Genomic DNA, 24924 nt, shown 5'->3' on the forward strand with positions numbered 1-24924 from the left:
ACATACATTCAAGAATCTGCCTATCATCTAACATGGCTGTATTTCTTTTGCATTGTCTCTGGCAAATAATCGAAATTCCTGTTACTCCACCTTATCACCAGCATTTCATATTTTCAGTTTTTGGATTTCAGCAAGTCTAATACCTGGGTATTTGTATCACACTGCTGCTTTTTAAAAATTATTATTATTATTCACATTGTTTTAATTTGCATCTCCCTAACAACAAATGATGCAGACCATCTTTTTATATGCTTGTTTGCCATCTATTATCTTTGATCAAGTGTCTGTTCAAGGTTTGCCTATTTTTGAAATAGGAGTTTCTTGTTGACTTTTCAGAATTCTTTCTATGTTCTGGATACAAGTCCTTTACCAAGTATAGGACTTATAGGATGAATGTGTTGAGATTCTTTTTTTTTTTCTGAACAAAGTGTAAAGGTTTTTTTTTTTTAATTATGTGTAACATAGGCAAAATTATTTAAGTCAATAAATTTTTAAGGAATTTCACATGTTCTGATTCTTTCCACTGTCAATCACCTTAGTTCCTCCAAAGTCATAATATTCAAGATAAGATAGCCCTTTCAAAAAGAAGTTTTGCTCAATCCACAGCTGTCAGGTTAGTCAATCCACAATTCTTTTAGTTGAGCTTCTTTGATCTCCAGTGGAATACAGACACACTTCAAAATTCCCCACCTGTAATCTCTGGGATCCAATTTCCTCAAGCAATTTACTTTAGGACTATGTTTAGGGTCAGGAGATGCATCTGCCTGGTTCTGAATTTGACACCCTCTAAAAATGTATTAAGTTCAAATCATATTCACTCCTAAGCTATCACACCCTAGAACAGTACAGATCATTGGGATATGCCAGTACTTTTTAAAATCCTGACACTGTGTTCTTAAGATAAAAGCCTAAAAAAAGAAGCCATCTTTGTTTCATGTCAACATTAAAATTAGAGTATGAAATCAATATAGCTGATAATTTAAAAGCTTAATATATGAGGGAAATTATCAGCTCTATAGTCCTGGAAGCAATCTTTATGTTTATCAGTACACCCCCATCACTTGAATCTGTTTTAGGTATCATGTTCCTTCTTACCTGTATCAAAACTCATACTGAACAATGAGTTCTGGGTTGCAAAAGAGGATTTTTGCACCTGTCTATAAGGAGATTCTTTTGAGATTTTTTTTCTCTTTGTTTTTGTTTGTTTTTTGCCTGTGGACTTCCAAGTGTTCCAGCAGCATCTGCTGAAAAAGTCTATCTTTCTCCATTGAATAACCTTTGTATCTCTGTCAAATGCTTGAGTATACTTGACTTATGTGGGTCTTTTTCTGGGATCTTTGCTCTGTTCCATTGATTTATGTGTTTGTCCTTTCACCAATACTACTAAAGGTTTATAAGTCTTGAAGTCTCTTGGTGTGAGCCCTATATGATGGTTCTTTTTGGTCAGAAGTTGTTTTGCTATTTTCAGTGGAGAAACCTGGCAAATATTACCTTTGCCAGTAGATCAGTGTTGTCATTTTGATATTCTATACCCATAAATATGATGTTACTAGAAAGGGACTTCAATTCTGTGGTGTCTTTTCCAAAATGCATAAATCCCTGTTTAATGAGGAAAACAGACCAACCTAAAAGAAGGTCAATATACAAAATACCTGATCAGTACTCCTCAAAATAATTGAGGACATGAAAAAAAGACTGAGGAATGGTCATGGAACAGAGGAATTCAAGGAAACATGATGTCTAAAGGCAGCATTAGGGTTGAATCCTAAGACAGAAAAAGGACAGTAGTGGAAAAATTTGTGAAATCCAAATAGAATCTGTAATTTAGTTGAGTGTCATACCAATGTTAATTTCTAAGTTTGACAAATGTACCGTGGTTACATAAAATATTCGCATGAGAGGAAGTCAAATGAAGGTATATGTGCACTCTTTGTAGTACTTTGTCACTTTTGTGTAAATCTAAAATTTCCCCAAAATAAAAAGTTTATTTAAAATAGGTATAATCTATGTCAGTTATATCTCGGTAAAGCTGTAAAAAAAAAAGATGTAATCTAATTTTATCACTTACTTTCTCATTATAAACATTTCCATATTATAAAATGTTTTGTATATCTCTATATAATTAATATTAAGTGGCTGTAATTATATCATGGGTGAATTAGTAGGATGGTAACTTGAGTCACATATAAAAGGTATGCATTAAAGTGGGGTATACTTGAAAAACATAACATATTCAACTATGTTCACTTTTTATTATGATCCTCTCATTATTCAAATTCTTACCTTCTCACTCCAAGATTTGTTGTACTGTTTTTCTTATAAGTCCCAGACATCTCCATTTACTTTTAATCCTAGATAGTTTATAATTTTGCAATTATATTTGATGTCTTTTAAAAAATCCATATGCTATAAATTTTGTACACAACAGAAATTCATTTTAACAGCTTTATGGTCATAATTTACATATAACATTTACCAGTAGTAAGCGTACAACTCAATGACATTTAGCAAGTTCATAGAGTTGTGCCACTATCACCACGATGCAATATTTAGAAATTTTCATAACCTGCAAAAAGTAACTGGATAGTTGTTTTGTTATTAAGTTTTGAGAACACTTGATATATTCTGAATACAAGTCCTTTATCAATAGATGTTAAATGTGTCAATATTTTCTCCCAACCTCTGGCTCCACTCAATACTTTATTAAAGCTGTGCTTAGAAATACAAAAGTTTTTAATTTTAATAAAGTCCAATTATTTTTCCTTTTATGGCTCATACTTTGTCTTGTCACAGAACTCTTTGGCTAACTTAGGCTCCTCTTTGCTTCTCTTAAGTTTCATACTTCTACCTCCTAAATTTAGGTCTGTGATCTATTTCGAGTTAATTTTGTATATGGTTAGAGTTATGGGTCTTAATTTATGTTTTTGCAAATAGATATACAATTATTCCAGCATCATTTGCTGAAACAACTAACCCCATGGAATTATCTTAGTGTCTTGGCCAAATAGCTATTGACCTTAATACTTTTGGACTCCATTCTGGCTGTGCCTTTCTCATCGGCTCCAGACCTTTACTGGCCTCATTTTTAAAGTGGCCTTTCCCCGAGGCTCCAATCCCAATCAAAACTTAGGCTTCATCCCTGCCGCCCTTTTCCTTTTGAACGTGATGGCCTGTTCCACACTGTGCCAGTTTCTTGCAATCTTATTCTGTCCTTAAAAGCCGCTTCCTGCAAGAAATGTTCCTCCAGAGGTTTGGGGGCGGATGTCCGATTACCGGATGTATTGCCGTTTCTCTTTCCAGGAGTTCGTTCTCTGCTGCTATACCGACACCTGAACCCTTGGTCCTTTTCGAAACCCGCCCCCCCTCCTTTTTTAATACAAGGTGTAAAATAAAGGCCGCGGCAACGTTACTTGTCTCCCCAGTGCGTCGAACGCCGTTTAGGTAGCTCCATATTTGCCTCGCAAACCTCGAGTCTCTGAAAATCTGCTAATTTTCTGAAGAGTGGAAGTGACAGGTAATGAAATAATTTCAGTGGCTTCCCACCTTCCGGACCATCCAGGGCTCCCGGCCCCAAACCCGCCCCTTGGCCTTCTGTACGTCAGGTGTCCCAACATGGCCGCCCCCTGGGGCCGCGGAGAGCTGGGCGCGGACATATTGCCTCTCAAGGTAATACCAGAAATCCAGTCCGCGTTTCTTCAAACGCTTCAGACCGTCTTCGGCCGCCGTAGACCGACGAAAAATCTGGGCGACAGGGGTCAGAAGTAGAAGCGGTTCGTGGAAGTGTTAACGTTTTAGGCTCTGCTTGTGGACTGGAGAAAATCGGGTCAGTGTGTGCATTTGTCCCTTGAAGTTTTGTGGTTTTGTCCCATAGGAGGTTTGCCCCTGTGGACGTGTCGTCCACAGGCTGCAATGGTGTAGTGTGGACTTGCGGGATTATTGAGGGTCTGGTGGGAAGCACGGAGGTGGAGGTATTTGAGAGGAACCGGGAGCGTTTGTGACGCGTGTACCTGTCGTTGGGGTACCTTGGGAGCTGTTGGTTAAAACGATGAAGAATCTGTAGAGGGAATTCCCTGGCGGATTCGGCGCTTTCCCTGTAGTGGCCCGGGTTCAGTCCCTGGTCAGGGAACTAAGATCCCGCAAGCCACGCGGCGCCCCCCCCCCCCAAAAAAAATCTGTAGAGATCAACGATCGTGACCGGACCGGCCTGGTATGGGGGTCTTTGCGGCTCACTCTCTTTCTAAAGGACGCAGGTGGTATTTACGATGGTAAGAGATTCAGATTCGGGAATTAATATGGCGCTCAGAGATGTTGGGGCCTGGCTGGACGGTCATCATATGAGGGTATCTGGCCCAGGTTTCGGGTTAATAAGGAAGTGTGTAGTCAGTGTCTGTGGTACAGAGAGTCTTGTGAGGGCTGAGGCTTTGGTCCCCTAGGACGCCTGGCTGGTGGTTGCGTTGAGATTCCAACCAAGTACGCTGGGAAGGAAGGCGGTACAGCCCAGGACGGTAGTGTAGTTCTAAACCTTCTGCTTTTTAGGCTTTTATCCGCAGACCGAGGGACTAACCCAGCCTCGCCTATGTGTGTATCGTGTATCGTTGCTTTCGCACTGCAGAGGCGGAATTGAGTCCTTGTGACAGATCTTAACCCTCAAAGCAGAAATGTATAGTATCTATCCCTTTGTCACCGACCAGGGCCCTTGGCCTCCTTGGTCCATAGAAATTGATCAAAGACCAGATAAGAAATTCAGGCCAGGCTTTATTGGGGCCCTGCTGCAGCAGGGGGGGAGCGAGAACAAGTAAGAGGTTCCCTTGCTTGTTCGCTCTCTGAGGTGGGGTTGTTGGGGGGGGCATCTGGTTCCTTATATGGGGTGAGGGTAGGGGTATGTCCAGGGGTTGGGCCGGAGGGACGGCTTAGATGGTTTGCCCACCCTTTAGGTGGTGGTGTGTGCAAGGGGCATGGCAGTACCAAGCTTTTGCTCCGGATCCCCTGCTTTTTTGCTCCTGGCTCTTCAGAAGTGGCAGTTGGGTTTCTTGATTTCTTTGTATCTTGTTGTCCAGAATTTGCCCCCTCTGCGCATGTGCAAAGTTATTTTTAGTCCTTTGTAGTTTCTTTGGTTTTTGTTGCCGGAGGAGAGGTGTGTCCAGAGCACACCTCTGCACTGCAGAGGTGCAGCACTGCAGCAAAGGGTTCGAGGTCCCAGCCTGTCTCACCTTTGCAGAAAATGTTTGTCAAGGCTTGCTCTCACCAGCGGCAGTGGACACTTGCTGTTTTGTCTGACACGCACTCACACTTTCTTCTTTGCTAACAGAATCGCCGTTTTGTTTCGTTATCCATCCTTCTGACAGGGTGACCCATATCCCACTACTGGTTGGTCTTAGTTAATCCTGGTGGTTCCACTTCGCGTTGCTAGTGATTGAATTAGTACGAAATGAGCTTAGGTACGTGGTGCAGTTCTAGCCAGCAATATATGTGAAAATCGGCTTGGGGGTTTCTGAGGGGAAATTTTGTTTTAAATAAGTATTATAATTCTTTGAATCTCTCTTTCTATGTCAAGGATGATATTGTCTGAATATAACCTTAATTTTCTGTCCAATTTCTAATGTTTATAATTCATTCCTTTTTTTTTTTTTTTTTTTTAATTAGAAAAAATTTTTTTTGGCTGCCACCTCATGGCGTGCAGGAAACTTAGTTTCCCCACCAGGGATTGATCCTGTGCCCCCTGCAGTGGAAGCCTGGAGTCCTAACCACTGAACTCCCAGGGAATTCCCTTGCTGTATATGTTTCAAGGCTATATTATTAGGTACCTAGAAATGGCAAATTTCTTAAAATGTGGTGAATTGAACCTCTTACTAGTAAGCTTTGTTTCTCTTTCTCTGTAGTAATTTTTGGGTTTTCTGGTGCATTTTGTCAGAGAATATAGATTATCTGTGGTTACTCTTTCCATGGTTTATCTTTTTCTAACCTTTTATTCTCCAGCTTTCCATGTCACTATATTTCAGGCATGTCACCTAGAGTAGCATGTTCTTGGGTTTTATTTTATTTTATTATTATTTTTTTGGCCACACTGGACAGCATGTGGGATCTTAGTTCCCCGACCAGGGATCAAGCCCAGGCCCCCTGTATTGGAAGCATGGAGTCTTAACCACTGGACTGACGGGGAAGTCCTGGGTTTTAAATTTTAATCCAGTCTGACAGTTTCGAGGCATTTGTATTTGATGTAATTAACTGGAATCTTTGTTCTGTTTATACTGAATATAATTCATTAAAAAAATTTTTTTATTGGAGTATAGTAGATTTAATATACTTAATATAATTCTTAGTGTTTTGTTTTAAAACAGTCATATAAGTGCATTGTATTTGCCCACTTGTTCTCTATTCCTTATTCTCTTTTTTGCCATGTTTTGAATGAATTTCTTCTTATTCTGTTTCCCACTTCTGTTAGGATGGAAATTATGTACTTTAAGACAATTGTTAGTTTTCATCATGACACTAGAGATTACATACAGCATGGAAGCTTTCTTTGTCAAATTTTTATGTTAGTACTTTTATACTCTTCTCTAACAATACAGGCGTCTTAGAGCATCTCAACTTAATTTACCACTTTCCAATTTATTTACAATATTGTGTGCTTTAAAAAATGTATTTAAAAGCTAAGATGTTATCATTATTGCTTATAAGACAGTGCTTCTGGTTTGCCCAGTACATTGGTTTTCAAACTGAAGTGTGTGTACTCACAGGGTGTATAAAAATGCTTGAGGAGGTTCCTGAGTGCACATTGTTTAAAGGAAAGCAGTGCCCAGCACCTCTCCTCCCATACGGTCCCTTTTGTATAACTGAGCTGCCTGAGAGTCTCCTGCTCCTAAGGCCTGCTGCTGGGATGGATCTCGTTTCCCTCATCTCCGTCTTTTTAATCTTAGACTATTTTTTTAAATTAATTAATTTATTTTGGCTATGTTAGGTCTTCATTGCTGCACGCGGGCATTTTCTAGTTGCAGCGAGCGGGGACTACTCTTCGTTGCGGAGCACGGGCTCTAGGCGCGCAGGCTTCAGTAGTTGTGGCACGTGGGCTCAGTAGTTGTGGCTCGCAGGCTCTAGAGTGCAGGCTCAGTAGTTGTGGCGCACGAGCTTAGTTGCTCTGCGGCATGTGGGATATTCCCGGACCAGGGATCGAACCCACGTCCCTTGCATTGGCAGGTGGATTCTTAACCACTGTGCCACCAGGGAAGTCCCCCTCATCTCCTTTGACAGTCACCCCACTTCAACTTCACGGAATAAAGGAAAACCCCCACCACAGTCAGAATCTTAGCCTTTTTGGCCAGAGGAATAAAGTCTTCTGGGGTAAAAAAGGGACACTCAGCAGTGCTGTGGGCATTGGGTTAAGGTGAGCGCCCAGGAGCAGCGTTAGCATCTGGGCCCAGAGGAAATGTACCCTCAGCTTGAATTTTCTCCTCAACCCACAGGTCCTGACTCCCCAGGAGCAAAAGAATCAGTAGAAGGAGGAAGAAGTTACAGGATTTGGTATCAGCATTACTGAGGACATGCTTGATTAAAGGCAGAACAGAATTTAGAGCAGATCCAGAAGACACAGCGACAGAGCCTCCTTGTTGCCAGCTGTTTTCAGAAAACAGAAGAAAATGATCCAGGCCCAGGTGACTTCTGGTTTGTTTTATTCTTTCCTTTGTTCCCGAATGGGTTTGTTAGTTGTCTGAGTCATTCTAGCTAATGATTGCATCTAAGGGTGTCTTGGGGACCCTGGGTGTCTTTGTAGCCTGCTTCTGAAGTGAGGGTGATCCTGGGGACGCCAGAAATTGCAGCCGGTGTCTGAAGCAAGAGCAGTTCTATGGGGACTGTTTCCTCAGGCTTTGCAATATGACTGACTTTTGGTTTCCATGTTCAAATCTGGATTCTTAATCTACCTTTTTTCTTATATTGCTTTTATTTTTGTTCATTATACAACTGACTTAAGGATATATTTAAAGGCTGAAATCATAACAAAGTGCACATATCAAAAAAGTTTCTTCTTCATACACTTTAAACATGCTTATTAAACATTTAGTTTCTTATAATTCTGGCTTCTTGAGTCACTTCCCAGAAGATTCTGATTGACTGGCTGTAAAGATTTAGTCATCCCAATTCCATTGACTTATGTGTTAGTCATATATATATATATATGAATGTGGTGTTTCTAGGTTAACAAGAAGGTTTAACTTTTACACATTATAGAAACGTCTAATGATAAATGGATGGATGACTGACTGCACAATTATATTTAGTTGGATCCTTGTATTTTATTAGGCTTTTGCTTATTCCATGTGCGTTAAAAACAAACAACCCGGGGCTTCCCTGGTGGTGCAGTGGTTAAAAATCCGCCTGCCAATGCAGGGGACATGGGTTCGTTCCCTGGTCTGGGAAGATCCCACATGCCGCGGAGCAGCTAAGCCCGTGCGCCACAGCTACTGAGCCCGCGTGCCACAACTGCTGAGACCCGTGTGCCTGGAGCCCATGCTCTGCAACAGGAGAGGCCACCGCAATGAGAAGCCTGCACACCGCAATGAAGAATAACCCCTGCTCGCTGCAACTAGAGGAAGCCCGTGCACAGCAGTGAAGACCCAACGCAGCCAATCAATCAATAAACAACAACAAAAACAACCCCCTAGATATATAGATCCAGCCTATAAAGTAGAAATGAGAAGAAAAATTTTTAACATTTCTTCCATATCATCAAAAGGACATCACTTCATTAAACACCACTGTTACTGTAGGAAACCCTGATGTTTGACGATGTGACTGTGGACTTCACGTGGGAGGAGTGGCAGCTCCTGACCCCTCCTCAGAAGGACCTGTACCAAGAGGTGATGCTGGAGAACTATAGCAACCTGCTGTCTGTGGGTGAGGACGGCTCCCCTGTGTCCTTCAGAGGGTCCCCAATCAGTGTCGTTTCCTTTCTCGGCTTCTGAAAGCTCTGGAGTGTCTATAATGCTCTGAAGCAGTAGATTTTCAGTCCCCTCTCTGGCCCATGAGAAGTGGGTGTTCTCCCTTCTCCGGAGAGAACAGCCTTTACTCTGTAGGTCGTGAAATTGTTTTGTCCTCAGCTGTAGCATTCTGTCTTCACAGACCCCAAGCCCAGTTCACTGGGTCTAAATATTCTATCATTTCCGGTGAATAGGTTATCAAGCCAGAAAGCCAGACATACTCTCCAAGTTGGATCAAGGAGAACCATGGACGATGGAAGATGAAATCCACTGTGGAACCCATTCAGGTGAGTGAGAGACCAGCAAGGTGACAGGCGTGGAAGTCACACTGTAGTTGGTCAGAGAAGAGTCACAGCTGAGAGGGGGTTGGACGCTGGGTAAGCAGTGCCTCTGTGCATCTCTCTTCCGATGTCAGACCTCTTTTTCTTTGTACGAGTTTAGAGAAAAATATATCCCTTCTTAGGGAAGACTCTGTCTTTTCCGGGACCTGTTTCTTCTTTATTTTACCCCCGTCTTGATTTTTGTTTGCATAGTTTTCTTTTCCCTAGGATTCTCATATCTTTTCCTTCTTCTTCAAACACTTCCACCTCCCTTGCTATGAAATTCCATCTTCCAGGGCCTCTCTCCAAAGAGAAAAGTTTGAATTCCTCACTGTCTCCTGGCTACTGCACCTTTCTGCTCCACTGGTAATGTTGATTTCCTTTGTCACATTCACCCCATGTTGGCTGCCGGCCCCAAAAGTAAACTGGTCTTCACTGTGCCTTACTCCCACTCTGAGGTTTTCCAAAGATGTTTTTTTCCATTTTCTCCAATGATCTTCTAACCTTCAAAGTTTTCTTCATTGTTATAAGCTAAGCTCCTTAGGGTCACTGGAGAAGACTCCCAAATTGATCTCTCCCCAGTGTGATCCACCACAGACTTGGGACCTGTATAACTTACTCATCTTGATGGCAGCTCTCCTGAGTTCTCAATAACTGCCAGGACCCAGGATCATCATCCCTCCCAGAAAACCACTATAAGTTTACATTCTCCCTTACTCTTATGCATCCTCCATCCTGGCCATTCAGGCATTACCTCATATGTTCCCCATCTGCAGAGCTCTCTTATGTAAATGCGTCTGCTGTTCATGATGAATTTTTACCTAGAAACGTTATCTTAACATCCTACGTTCTCAGTTCCGGTCTCAACCTGATCATAACTCTTCCTTACTTCAAATTAATTCCTTTGTGTATTTATTAGTTTTGAACTTTCTTCTCGTTGATTGTAGACCTTACCGTCTTCATTTCCCTAAAATTTTCATTTTTCTTTCCATTGTATTCTGATGATATTTATCCCAGCTAATCAAATTACTTGTCAGTTAAAGTTCTTCTTCTGTCCATGAACTCCATGATATGACATCATCATACTCACAGATAGATTTCCACCCTCTTTCTTAAATTCTCCCTAATGTGTTCCATACATATGATTGATTTTTTGATTCATTCCTCTACATTTTTTTGATAGCCTGTTGTATGCTGGAAGGTAAGAGCAGTGAAAACAAGTATACATATAGATCACAAGTTTTTAGTCTAAGAGAAAGGAGTCAAGAAATTAATCAAGTGTTTTGGGGGCTGGTGGTGTGGGATAAAAAAAAATAAAAATAAACAAATAATATATCTAGAGGGTGAAAAGTGCTGTGATAAAGATTAAGTAACATAAATTATTAGAGAAATGAAAATCAAAACTACAGTTAGGTACCACCTCACACCGGTCAGAATTGCCATCATGAAAAAGTCTACAGGGAATTCCCTGGCGGTCCAGTGATTAGGACTCCGTGCTCTCACCGCCAAGGCCCTGGGTTCAATCCCTGGTCAGGGAACTAAGATCTCACAAGCCTCGTGGGGTGGCCAAAAAAAAAAGAAAAGAAAAAAAGTCTACAAATAACAAACGCTGGAGGAGGTGTGGAGAAAAGGGAACCCTTCTACGCTGTTGGTGGGAGTGTAAATTGGTTCAGCCACTATGGAAAACAGTATGGAGGTTTCTCAAAAAACTAAAAACAGAGTCACCATATGATACCGCAATCCCACTCCTGGGCACATATCCAGACAAAACTGTAATTCAAAAAGATACATGCACTCCTGTGTTCATAGCAGCACTGTTCACAATAGCTAGGACATGGAAACAACCTAAATGTCCATTGAGAGATGAATGAATAAACAAGATGTGGTACATACACACAGTGGAATACTACTCAGCCACAAAAAAGAATGAAATAATGCTATTTGCAGCAACATGGATGGACCTAGAGATTATCATACTAAGTGAAGTAAGTCAAAGAGAAAGACAAATACCATATGATATCACTTATAGGTGAAATCTAAAATACGACACAAATCAGCATATCTACAAAGCAGAAACAGACTCACAGACATAGAGAACAAACTTCTGGTTGCCAAGGGGGAGGAGCGGTGGGGGAGGGATGGAATGGGAGGTTGGGGTTAGCATATGTAAGCTATTATGTGTGAAATGGGTAAACAACAAGGTCCTACTGTGTAGCACAGAGAACTATATTCAATATCTGTGATAAACCATAATGCAAAAGAACATGACTAAGAATATATACGTATATCTGAATCACTTTGCTATACAGAAGAAATTAGCACAACGTTGTATATCAACTATACTTCAGTAAAACTTAAAGAAACAAAACTTTAGTCAGCATTATGGAAGAGTAGGTGCTGGGGCTCCTCTTTAGGTAGGGAACACCTCTCAGATAAGGTGCCTCTGAACCAAGAAATGCGGGAAGTTAGTAGGCTGCCGGGTTAGGAGTTTTCCAAGTAGAGAGGCTAGCGGGTTTAAAAGGCTGAGCCACGAATGAGTTTGAGAAACATTAAGGAGCCCGTGTGGACAAAGCAGAGTGTGCTTTCTGGAAAGTGATGGGTATAAGGCCAAAGAGGCAGTAGCAGTGGGGGCGGGGTGGGATGGGGGGGTAAGATTGGTCACGTATTCCATTTCAAGGAAGCGTGATTTTACTCCCTAATAAGATGAGAAAACACGAGGAGAGGACTTCCTTGGTGGTACAGTGGTTAAGAATCCACCTGCCAATGCAGGGGGCACAGGTTCGAGCCCTGGTCCAGGAAGATCCCACATGCCATGGAGCAACTAAACCCGTGTGCCACAACTACTGAGCCTGCGCTCTACAGCCCGTGAGCCACAACTACTGAAGCCCATGCGCCTAGAGCCCATGCTCCGCAACAAGAGAAGCCACTGCAATGAGAAGCCCACGCACCGCAAGGAAGAATAGCCCCTGCTCGCCGCAACTAGAGGAAGCCTGCACGCAGCAACGAAGACCCAACGCACCCAAAAATAAATTAATTAATTGATTAATTAAAAAAAAAACACGAGGAGTTCTTGAGTACTGGAATGACATGAAATAATTTACATTTTTCAAGGAATCCTTTTGGCTTCTGTGTAGAAAGCAGACAGTAGTGGGCAGGGCGGCAAACAGGAAAGCCTCAGGAGGCTATTGCAAAAAACATGGTGACTGCGAGAATGGTTGGCTGCAGCATGTGTGGAGGGTTCAGTGTTGGTGAGGTTCTGGATATGCTGCTTGTAGAGGGCAAATGAGATTTGACATTACGTAAATACAGGCTGGGAAAGGAAAAAATGGATGAAGATTGTTGGTAAGGTTGTTACTGAACGCAAGACCGTGTGCCTGAAGCACAGTGAGGTCAAATACTGAAACGTCGGAGTTGGGAGCAGAGAAGGGTTTATTGCCGGACCGTGCAAGGAGTCAGGTGGCTCATGCCTTAAAAAGTCTGGAACTCCTTGAAGGCTTTCAGCAAAGCCCTTTTAAAGGCAGGGTGAGGAAGGGACGTGGTTAGTTGTTGCACACTTCTTGGTGGTGTTGGATTCTTTGTTCTTGCAGCTGTCATGTAGGTCAGGTCATGGTCAGGTCACCATGTTTTTGTAAACCTTGAACAAGACAAATGTTATTCTCTGTTCAGGTCAGGTCACGGATGTTCTTGTATATTTCAAGCTATAGGCAGCATTCTTTTACAAAATGTACAGAGCCAGCATGACTTAGTACAGGCAACAGAGCACAAAGGTTAAAGTGAGTTTAAAGTAAGAGGAACAGATCTGATATGGAGTCAGATTTGTTCTTCCCTATTACAAAAGCAGACCAGTTCCTCAAAGGATGTTAATGTTTCATGGCACATGGGTCTCAAGTTCACATGGGTCTCAAGTTCACATAGGACTTTGTTGGTTCTCCATAGAGGTGATGTGGTGAGTGAAGTCCTTAACTGCAGTCCTTACTGTCCTCATAAATGTAAAAACATGTTTCCTACAGCTGTTTCTTCATTTTATCTAATATGATATTAATCCTGCCTAATCTACACACGTGCATATGCATCGGTCTGTGTCCATATGTGTCCATATACTTTAAAGAATAATTTCTTTACAGATTTGATCATCTAATAACCTATTGTGCTCTATACATGTTTTATACAGTTTCTTTTGTTTCATTTAGTATATTAACTACTGAAATTAGCATGTATTGTCTTGTGATTCTGGCATCTGGAGTCTCTTCATTACTGGTTTTGGTATTGGCTCAACTGCTAATGGTGAATTTAGGAATCTATTATTCATATACTTACAAGAATCATATAGTTCAGTATTAGTAAATAGATGCTTATGAGATAATAGAAAATATGTATTGGTCTCTGCCCCCTGTTCCTGGCACAGAGCTCATAAAACCCTTGTGATTCCCTAAGTGATAAGAACACTAGGAACATCTCTTGTTCTAATATTGGTCTTTGACCTCTGTTCCTGACACAGGGCTCCTGAAACTCTTGTCATTTCCTGGGTGACAGGAGTAATGTTGTTCTACCAAGGTGACTCTGAGTGGGCTACTGGATGAGGGCTGGTCACCAGAATGACCAAGCCATGATGAGAAGCTTGTCCTTTTTATCCCCACCCCCTGTTCTCTTGAGAAGGGAGAAGGGTTGAAAATGGAGTTAATGATTCATTATGCTTACATGATGAAGACTCCATGAAATCCCCAAACTATGATGTTCAGAGAACTTCCCTTCCCACGTATCCTGCCCTACACATCTCTTCCATCTGGATATTCACCCGTATCCTTTATCATAGCCTTTAATAAACTGGTAAACATAAGTGTTCTCCAGAGTTCTGTGAGCCCCTCTAGCAAGTGAATTGAACCTGAGGAGGGGGTTATTGGAACCTCTGATCTATAGCTGGCTGGTCAGAAGCACAGGTGACAACCTGGATTTGTGATTGGTGTCTGAAGTGGGGGCCGTGAAGTCTTACAGGACTGAGCCCTTAACCTGTGGGATCTGACGCTATCTTTGGGTAGATAGTGTCAGAATTGATTTAAATTATAGGACACCCAGCTGGTAGGGCAGAGAATTGCTTGTTGTGGGGAAAAAGTCTCCACACAGTTGGTGACCAGAAGGGTCAGAAACGAAGTGTTCTTTGTGGGTAATAAAGGAGACTCGCAGGGAAGAAGCACACAGTGGAGAAGAACTGGGTTTTTCACTACACAGGAAGGAGACGAAACTGGGTTTTTCCTTTACAAATGCTCACATATATAGAGATTGCAGATGTTCTTACCTCAGCTAGAGGAATTAACGGTACATTACCGAAACTTCTTTGAATTTTCAACTTTAGTTGAATGAATGGAAGACTGCACAGTAACGTAATATTTTACTAGGATTCTTACTCTATCACAGCGTGTGAAGGTAAAAAACCCACTAATTTCCCATATGGCAAAAGTGAGCAGAATAATTTCCTTTACATTTTTCCATATTACCCAAAGAACATCACTTCGCTAAATAAGACCATGTTATGACAGGAATCCCTGACATGACGACGTGGCTATGAAGTTCACGTGGGAGGAGTGGCAGGTACATAGTTTGGTACATAGCTCCTGGACCCCGATCAGAAGGACCTGTACCGGGATGTGATGCTGGAGAACTATAGCAACTTGGTGTCCGTGGGTGAGGACGGCTCCCCCGGGTCCCTCAGAGGGTGCCCGTCAGTGGCCGTTCCATTCTCAGCCTCTTAACTCTTCAGACTAACTGCATTCCTCTGCAATGGTCGAGTCTCAGATCCTTCTCTTGCCCCAGACGAGAGGGTATAATAGCCCCTCTCCTGAGAGAAAAGCCTTGAGGTTACAGATGTGAAACCTGTTTATTCCCTCCATGTACCATTATCCCTTCCTGCCGTATCCCAGCCCAGTTCGATATGTCTAATTCTTCTATCATTTTTCATGAACAGGGTATCAAGCCAGCAAACCAGATGCTGTCTCCAGGTTGGAACGAGGAGAACAACTGTGGCCAGTAGAAGATGACAGCCACGGTCGAATCTGTCCAGGTGAGTGGGTGAGACCCAGCAAGGTGGGCAGACAGGGAAGTCACACTCTGATCAGGAGAGAAGGTGTCAGAGCTGTGATAGTGTCTGAGGAAACATAAACAGCCCTACCACGTACCTCTCTTCCGGTGTAAGAACTCTTTTTCCTTGTAGAAGTTAAGAGGAAAATATATCCCTTTGTTCTCTTTTGAGATCTGATCCCTGTTTATTTCATATGCATCTTGTTTTTGTTTGCATAGTTTTCTTCTTCCTAGGATTTTCAAATCTTCCTCTTCTTCATTCACCATCACAGGATCTCTGTGTTACCACTTGTCTTGCTGTGAAATTCCACTTTCCAGGCCTCTGGAAAGAGCGAACTTTGAATTCATCACTCTTCTTACTACTGTACCTTCTTCCTGCCCAGTTAGGAAATAATGATTTCCCACCATAACATCCAACCCCACCTTGGATGCTAGAAAAAATGTTTCTACCATGCTACATGTTAGAACTAGGTCATAACTTCAGTCTGCTTCAAATAACTTCCTTCATAGTTTTGCTAATTCAGATTCTCCTGTAGTTCTTAGATGTTATCATTGTATTTATTTTCCTAAAGCTTCTGTTCTCACTTTATATTTTTTAACAGTTTTATTTAAATTTAATTCATATAATATCAAACAATTTATCCATTTAAGTTATATAATTCAGTGGTGTTTTATTATATTTGCATAGTTGTGCAACCATCACCACCATCAGTTTTGGATTATTTTATATATATATATATCCTTTTAGTAGCCTTTATTATTATAGCTTTGCAGTAGCTTTGAAATTGGAAAATGTAAATCCTCCAACTTTTTCAAGCCTATTTTGAGTATTGTGGAGCCTTTGAATTTCCATCTGAATTTTAGAATCAGCTTGTGAAATTCTGCAGAAAAAAAAATTTGCCTGGGATTTTGATAGGGATTATATTGAACTGTATGCCAATTTGGGGAGTCATTCCATCTTAACCATATTAAGCGTTCTGTTCCATGATCATTGGATCTTTTTAAATCTAATTAGGCCTTTAATATCTTCCAAAATGTTTTTCTAACTTTCAGAATATAAGTTTTGTATTTCCGTTCTTAAATTTATTCCTAAATATATTGGTATTCTTTTATATATTATAGTAAACGGAATTGTTTCTTGATTGCATTTTTAGATTATTCATTGCTAGAATATAGAAATACAATTGATTAATTTCCCATCATATTCTGATGACACTTAGTCCCAGCTAACCCTGTTTCCTGCCATATGTGATTACACTTTCTCTTTCAATGATCCCGTGATATGATATCATCTTGATTATAAAGAGTAAAGAGTTTTTGTCCTCTTCTTTTTTTTTCTTTTGGCTGCGTTGGTTCGTAGCTGCGGCACGTGGGATTTTCCTTAAGGCATGCGGATCTTTCATTGCAGCACAAGGCTTTTCTCTAGTTGTGGCATGCGGGTTTTCTCTTCTCTGGTTTTGGCACGTGGGCTTCTCTGGTTGTGGCACGTGGGCTTCAGAGCGTGTGGGCTCTGTAGTTTGTGGCACGTGCACGCTCTAGTTGTGGCACTTGAGCTCAGTAGTTGTGGCGCACGGGCTTAGTTGCATGTGGGATCTTAGTTCCCCGACCATGGATCAAACCCGCGTCCCCTGTATTGAAAGGGTTATCATAGTCTAACAATTTTTTTTTTTTTTTTTTGGTTTGAAAATTTAGAGGATATTTATTTCTCAGGAAGGTCCACAACAGCTGGCAGGCACTGCCCTCCCCTGTTCCGGGGATTTCTCTCTCCTTTTCCGAGAAATCCCCTCTCTTCTTGGAAGTGCGCTTGGGGAGGCTGGGATGTGAAGAGAAACCATACACAACACTCCAGAGCCTTAAAAAAAGGAAAGCAACAGACAACCTCCCCCACACAAATACACACATACAGAATAAACAGACGTATAAAAAGAGGCTGAGGCTCTGCTTGGGAGAGTGGGGCTGGGCGGCTCTGCCCCACTTCCCCCAGCCAGGAGTCTCCAGATCTAAATGGCATGGAAGTGCCTGACAGCCAAGCAGCAGCCCTGGCTTCAGAGAGAGGACTGGTGAGGGAGGTGGGGGGGGACCTCTCCCTGGAGCTCAGGGGGATAAGGGACAAAGGACCACTGGACCACCAGGGAAGTCCCCTAAGTATTCTTAATATGTTCCATACATATGCTTGCCTTCTGCAATTGATGTAATAGCTTTACTCCTTTAAAACTTGCATTTTGAGAGCCTAATAGCATAATAGTTTTGAAGCTTATAGCAATACAAAACAGGAAAAAAATATATATCTTGTCCCTTCACACGGAGTACGTTCTCAATTGAAATACTCTATAATGAATAATAAACAAATGCGTAACTAACATGTCTTAGTATAAAAATTGCTGTAAGGAAAATTAAAGCAGCTAATGGAAGAGTGGGTGTTGGGGCTTGGAACTGCCCTTTTAGGAATGGGAGTGGCAATCTGATAAGGTGCCTTTGAGCACATAGATGAGGGATATGAGTAATCTTCCTGGGTGAGGAGTTTTCCAAATGTGAGACAGTGGGAAGTTGAAAGACCTGAATCTGGAATGTGTTTGAGGAACTTCGAGGAAACTTACATGGGTAGAAGGGACTGAGCAAGAGGGAAAATGACTGGAGTTAAGGGTAACAGGGTAGTAGCTGGGGGTTTTGGTACATAGGTCACAAACTGCCTATCAAGGGCATTCAAGACCTTGATTCTTTTCTGAATAAGTTGAGAAAACAGGGGATTTTGAGTAGAGGAGTGGCATTATACAATTTTTAAAGTGGATCACTTTGCCTACTTTATAGAAGGTAGACATTATTGGGGAGGGGAATGTACTTTTATACTCTTGGTTACAATGTGTGACAATAAAATAATACAGATTAAAGTCATCAAAGATCAAATGTGCATGGGAAAGAATCCAGGAGAGACTGCACACAAGCTCCCCGGTTGTCCTCTACCAGTGGAATCATGTGAACAGTGCTGAATTTTCCCAGCAATGATGTTTGAATGTTTGACAACATGTGTGAAGTGTTGCCAACCAGGGAAGCTCACCCAAGCCTGGTGCCTCTAGACCCCAGAATCAGAATGTTACAGTGTTGTCCAAAGCCTCAGGCATACAAAAAACGGGCATCTACCACAAATCACATTGTTAGTATAAACTGTATGGTATGGCTTCAGACCTCATGCCTAAAAAGACACTCTTACCAGGCAGGATATCAGGGACTCAGAGGTTATCTTCCAGTCATCAGTCATGGCCACTCCTTTCTTTGCAAGATGCAGGGATGGAGTAACTGCATACCAACGTTCCCTTTTTACATAGGAACATAGGGTATGTTCCAGCTAAACTATTAGTTGGAATCTTGGTTACAGAAGCTTTCTTCTAAATTTGAGGTTAGTTGGGATTAGCAGATGCAAACTATTTTATATAGAATTGAATAAACAATACAGTACTATTGTATAGCACAGGGAATTATATTCAGTATACTGTAGTAAACCATAATGGATAAGAATATAAATATATATGTATATTTATGTATGTATAAATGAATGACTTTGCTGTACACCAGAAACTAACACAATATTTTAAATCAACTATGCTTCAATAAGAGAAATTCTAAAAAATTCAATTAGTGCTTTGGTAGAGTTAGGTGAATGGTGGTCTACAGAATGAAGAAGGATGGCAAGATGTTAGACTATGATAACCAGTCTTTCAGTAGTCTGTCACACTTACCTTGAAATCAGATGCTGAGGATCCACATCTTACTCATCATTGTATTTTGTTCTATATACCTGGATCTTCAGGGGACCCGTGATCACAATACTCAATGTTTGGTTCTCTTAGGTGGGCTTAATTGAATTCCAAACTCTACATGTGGAATGGCTAAAGCCTTGGCCCTGTGCCTTCACCTTTATTCTACATGTTTCTAAACATAGTCTCATCCAGTTCTCTATCTTTGAATAATCTATGTTGATGATATCCACATTGCTATTTTCAGATAAGACCTTTTTAAAGATTTATATATTCAACCTGTTCATGTTTGTATAGTACTCGGGTATGTAATAGTCATCGTTTTTTTTTTAAATTAATTTATTTATTTTTGGCTGCGTTGGGTCTTCATTGCTGCGTGTGGGCTTTCTGTAGTTGCAGCAAGCGGGGTCCACTCTTTGCTGCGGTGCATGGGCCTCTCTTGTTGCAGAGCACAGGCTCTAGGCGCGTGCTTCAGTAGTTGTGGCACACGGGCTTAGTTCCTCCGTGGCATTGGGATCTTCCCGGACCAGGGCTTGAACCCATGTTCCCTGCATTGGCAGGCGGATTCTTAACCACTGCACCACCAGGGAAGTCCCTGTAATAGTCATCTTAAACTTTGTTTCACAATGCGTGCTAGATTTTCCTCTCATTCTGGACTTCAGTAATATTCCTCACATTATTAAGAGGCATTCCACCTACCCAGTGGCTGAAACCACATAATTCTTGGAATAATCCTTGAGTCTGAACCTCTTCCGTGCTTCTCCCATTAAGTCCAGCAGTGAACCTTGTCTTTTCTTTGAACATATCCTGATTTCCTACACCTCTTACATATTCATTGCTCCTTTAACCATGATTCACAGACTGCAATTGCCTTCTTTATTCCTTTGCTTCAGTGGTCTGTACATAGAATTAAACCTGGGTGTCCTAAATTTTGACTCATTTCTGATACTATCTACATGGAAATAGTGTCAGATTTTACAAGTTAAGTGTTCAGTCCCACATGGTTGTCCCCATGTCAGATGTCAATTGCAAGTCCAGATTATTACCTGTGCTTCTGACCAACTGGCTGTAGGTTGGAGGTTCCCATGACCCGCCCTTGGGTTCAGTTAATTTCCAAGGGTGGCTCTGAGAACTGAGAAACATTTACTTATGTTTACAACCAAGTGAAGAGGTACAAGGTCCGAAATGAAGAGGTACAAGAAGACAAGGTCTGAAGGATTCCTGAATGGGAGCGCTTCTGTCCCCAGAACTGGGGTGCACCCACCCTCCTGGCACATGGATATGTTCACCCATCCAGAGGTTGAGCAAATTTTGTTAAGAGTTCTTATAGAGCTTTAATATCTAGGCCCTCTCTCCTTTCCCAGAGGCCGGTGGGTGGCCTCTAATCACTTAAGACTAATCACTTAGTCTTTCTGGTGGTCAGTCCCATCCTGAGGTTATGTAGGAACCCTATGCTAAGTCACCTCATTAGCATCCTAATCACTTAGGAAATTACAAGGCTTTAGGAGCTCTGTGGAGGAAGACCATATATATTTCTTTTTATTTCTTTCTTTTATATTTCTTTTTATACCACACATAGAATTGTCACTAAATAGTTACTTCACATGAAGGCATTTTTTGAAACAGTTTTCTTCCAAATTAAGATTATGAGAGATTGTGGAATGATTCCGTGTTCTCTTCTTTCCTAGAAATCAGGAAAGTTGATGACCTTCTGCAGCATCACTTGCCAAATCACAGCATTCAAAATACTGTGGAACAATGCTGCAAACATAATACATTTGCAAATATTGTTAATCAGAGCGAAAGTCATTTTCTGTTAAAGCAAAATTGTGATATGTTTGACTTAACTGAAAAACCTTTAAAATCAAATATAAGTTTTGAAAACCAGAAGAGAAACTGTAACTTAAAGAACTCTGCTGAGTTTAATGGAGATGGGAAATCCCTTCTCCATGCTAATCACGAACAACCTTTTACTGAAATTAAATTTCCTGTAAGTGCAAAACCCATCAACAATAACTCCCTGTCCACTAAGCAACAGAGAACTCACAACATAGAGAAAGCCCATGTATGCAGTGAGTGTGGGAAAGCCTTCTTCAAGATGTCTCAGCTCTTTGATCATCAGAACGTTCATACTAGAGAAAAACCTCATGGATGCAGTCTGTGTGGGAAAGCCTTCTCCAGAAAATCCAGGCTCACTGAACATCAGAGAACTCATACGGGACTGAAACATTATGAGTGCACTGAATGCGATAAAACCTTCTTCAAGAAATTGCAGTTCAATAAACATCAGAAAAGTCATATGGGAGAGAAACCTTACACATGTAGTGAATGTGGGAAAGCATTCACCACAAAGTGTCTGCTCATTTATCATCAGCGAACTCATACAGGGGAGAAGCCCCACGGATGCAGTCTGTGTGGAAAAGCCTTCTCTACAAAGTTCAGTCTCACGACACATCAGAAAACTCATACAGGAGAGAAACCTTACATATGCAGTGAATGTGGAAAAGGCTTCATCGAGAAGAGGCGTCTTATTGCACACCGACGAACTCATACTGGTGAGAAACCCTTTGTATGCAGTGAATGTGGGAAAAGTTTCACCTTGAAGAAGAGTCTTATTCCACATCAGCGAACTCATACTGGAGAGAAACCCTATACATGCAATGATTGTGGAAAAGGCTTCACCTTGAAGAACCCTCTCATCAGACATCAGCGAACTCATACAGGAGAGAAACCCTATGTATGTTGTGTATGTGGAAAAGGCTTCACCATGAAGGGTGATCTCGTTGTACATCAGCGAACTCATATTGCAGAGAAACCATTTATATGCAGTGACTGTGGGAAAGGCTTCACTGTGAAGAGCCAACTGATTGTACATGAGCGAACCCATACCGGAGAGAAACCCTATGTGTGCAGTGAATGCGGTAAAGGCTTTCCAGCCAAGGCCCGGCTGATTGGACATCAGCGAACACACACAGGAGAGAAACCTTATATATGCAGTGATTGTGGAAAAGGCTTCATTCAGAAGGGCAATCTCATTGTACATCAGCGAACTCACACAGGAGAGAAACCCTATGTATGCAACGAATGTGGCAAAGGCTTATCCGCGAAAAGGAAGCTCATCGCACATCTGCGAACTCATACTGGAGAGAAACCATATATATGCAGTGAATGTGGCAAGGGCTTCACCGTGAAGAGTACCCTTGGTACACATCAGCAAACTCACACTGGAGAGAAACCGTACAAATGCAACGAGTGTGGTAAAGCCTTTAAGAAGAAGACACGCCTCATACAACATGAGAGATTTCACTCACGAAAGACTTCTTTGCATGTACTGAATGTGGAAAATTCTCTTTGTGCAAAAATGATCTCATTACCCATCAGAGAATTCACACAGGAGAGAAGCCATATGAATGCAGTGAATGTGGGAAAACCTTCACCACAAAGTCAGGGCTCAGTGTTCACCAAAGAAAACATACAGGAGAGAGGCCCTATGGATGCAGTGAGTGTGGGAAAGCTTTTGCCCAATTGTCAATCCTTGATAAACATAAGAGAATTCACAGGTAGTCACTTTGGGGAAGCCTGTTGCCGGTTGTAGACCCTCAAGATAATAGTATGCAGAGAAGAATCACAATGCAAAGAATGTGGTATTATCTTTAGTGATCAATTGCCTCATATTTTATATTGATGAAAAAATTTACAAAACTCGGATACAATCAGCCTTGGTGAAAATATTTTAGGACATTCTATGTCTAAAAAGTGTATACTGAGATAAAGCCTATGAGTGTGAAGGACTAGGAAAGCCTTCAGTGGAAATAAACCCTATCATATGTGATCATCATAGATCATGAATGAATGAATATTTCTAATTGGTAGAAGTATAATTGTGGGAAAGCCTTTGCCCAGAAGTAATACCTCAACAGATGTCAGTTATCACTAGAAAAATACTTTCCTGTGGCAATGAATATGGCAGGGTTTGCAGTAATAAATATTGCTTCATCATTTGCCAGGAAATCCGTGCAGAAACACATTCTATGTGGTGGACTTTAACAAAATATCAGACAACTTAATGAAGGAAAGAAGCCTTGGGGAAATGATGAATGAGAGCATTCTGTTACAAGTCTTAACTTAAGGGATACTACACCTCACAAGCAACTGAAGGATACCTTCAGCCATATTTCTAGTTGCCCTGTCATTGATCTTATAAATTTTACATAGTGGCAGTTACTCTCATCATGGATTGAATTTTCATTATTTAACTTTTGCATTTCTTTGGTTCCAAGTTTGTGTTATTTCAGAAGATTTGAATACTTCAAAATGAAAAATGTACTCGTTTCGTAAGTATAACAACAGATTTGGATGTGTTTAACCAAGTTTGTAAGTACCATCGGGGGGTTATAAAATTAATATAAATGTGATGTTTTTATAACTTTTAATTTTGAAGTAAGTTTAGAATCACAAAAACAAATATTCCAGAGATTTCCTAAATGCCCTTCAGCCCACTACTCCCAAAGGTAAAATCTTATAATAACCACACAGTAAACTGTGTGGTTATATAAGGTCAAATAGAGGAAAGTGAAACTGTTACAATGCTGTTAACTACAGGGTTTATTTCGACTGCACCAGTTTTAACATGTAGTAGTTTTTGTTTGGTTTTTATATATCACCTTAAGAAACTTTATCACATATGTAGGTTCCTGTAACCAACACCCCAGTAAAAATTCAGAATGCTTTGTCAACACAGACTCCCTCATGCTACATCCTCATAGTCACATCCTTTCCCCGACACTAACCCTTGGCATCACAGATCTTTTTTGTCATTATAGAATATTAGAAAAATAGAATCGTTTAGGATGTATCCTTTTGAGGTTGACTGTTTGACCTTGTGAAATTGTAGAAAATAGACATATTGGTCTCTGTCCCTGGTTTCTGGCACAGAGCTTCTGAAACGCTTGTAAATTTCTACATGATAAGAGCGTGTGGAGCATCTCTTACTCTATTGATGTGATTCTGGGTGGGCTCCTGGATGGGGGTTGGTCACCAGAGAGACCCAGCCATGATTAGAAGCTTGGAATTTTCAGCCCACTCCCCATCTTCCAGAGAAGGGAGAGGGGCTGGAGATGGAGTTACTAATTAATCATGCCTATGTAAGGAAGCCTCCATGAAATCCCAATAGTAGGTATTTTGGAGAGCTTCTACATGGGTGAACACATTCAGATATGGGGAGAGTAACACACCGTAGCACAGGGACAGAAGCTCCTGTGCTTGGGACCCTCCCACACCTCGCCCTATTTTTGTCTTCATTTGGCTGTTCATCTGTATCCTTTATCATATCCTTTAATAAACTGATAAACGCAAGTGTTTCCCTGAGTTCTGTGAGCCATTTAGCAAAACTAATTGAACCCAAAGAAGAGGTTGTGGGAATCTCCGGTTTGTAGCCAAGTCAGACAAGTTGTAGGTAACTTGGGCACCTGATACGTGTGATTGGCATCTGAAGTGGGGTAGAAGCAGTCTTATGGGACTGAGCCCTTAACCTGTGGGATCTGACACTATCTCCGAGTAGACAGTGTTAGAACTGAGTCACACTTAAGGACCCAGGTGGTGTAGTGGAGAATTGCTTGCTGTGGTTAAACGCCCCACCCCCGTTATTTGGTGACAGACATGTCAGAAGTGTTGCAAGTGTGGCAGTAGCATGAGTAAAAGAAATACAACTATGCATTTTTCCACTATAGACCTCAAGTAAATTCAACCTTAGATCCATCCAGAAGCTCTCTGCACATCCTTTCTGCCACAAGAATATCAGAGTTCATG

At 41.3% G+C, this 24924-nt stretch overlaps 1 protein-coding gene across 8 annotated transcripts; it reads left to right on the forward strand.

Annotated features, from left to right (window-relative positions):
• The first annotated feature begins 26 nt into the window (after positions 1-26).
• On the forward strand, positions 27-24471 carry LOC309616824 (uncharacterized protein). Of its 8 annotated transcripts, none has more exons than XM_082367938.1 (6): positions 27-3823; positions 7461-7659; positions 8763-8889; positions 9167-9259; positions 15252-15347; positions 20805-24471. In XM_082367938.1, the coding sequence occupies exons 3-6, from the start codon at positions 8772-8774 to the stop codon at positions 22709-22711; spliced, it is 2214 nt and encodes a 737-aa protein (XP_082224064.1). In that variant the 5' UTR covers positions 27-3823; positions 7461-7659; positions 8763-8771; the 3' UTR covers positions 22712-24471. The 8 variants fall into 8 exon arrangements, with proteins under 8 accessions (XP_082224064.1, XP_082224062.1, XP_082224066.1 ...); XM_082367936.1 differs by having other exon boundaries at positions 7461-7649; XM_082367937.1 differs by lacking the exon at positions 27-3823 and adding an exon at positions 3834-4265 and having other exon boundaries at positions 7461-7649.
• Positions 24472-24924: the final 453 nt, after the last annotated feature.

Source organism: Balaenoptera borealis (genome assembly GCF_965194805.1).
Source record: "Balaenoptera borealis genome assembly, chromosome: 19".
NCBI classification, from domain to species: domain Eukaryota; kingdom Metazoa; phylum Chordata; class Mammalia; order Artiodactyla; family Balaenopteridae; genus Balaenoptera; species Balaenoptera borealis.

Coding starts and splice junctions, on each gene's coding strand:
- LOC309616824 (XM_082367936.1), top strand. Junction 8,890..9,166: donor TAGCAACCTGCTGTCTGTGG/GTGAGGACGGCT, acceptor TCCGGTGAATAG/GTTATCAAGCCAGAAAGCCA. Junction 9,260..15,251: donor CCACTGTGGAACCCATTCAG/GTGAGTGAGAGA, acceptor TTTCATGAACAG/GGTATCAAGCCAGCAAACCA.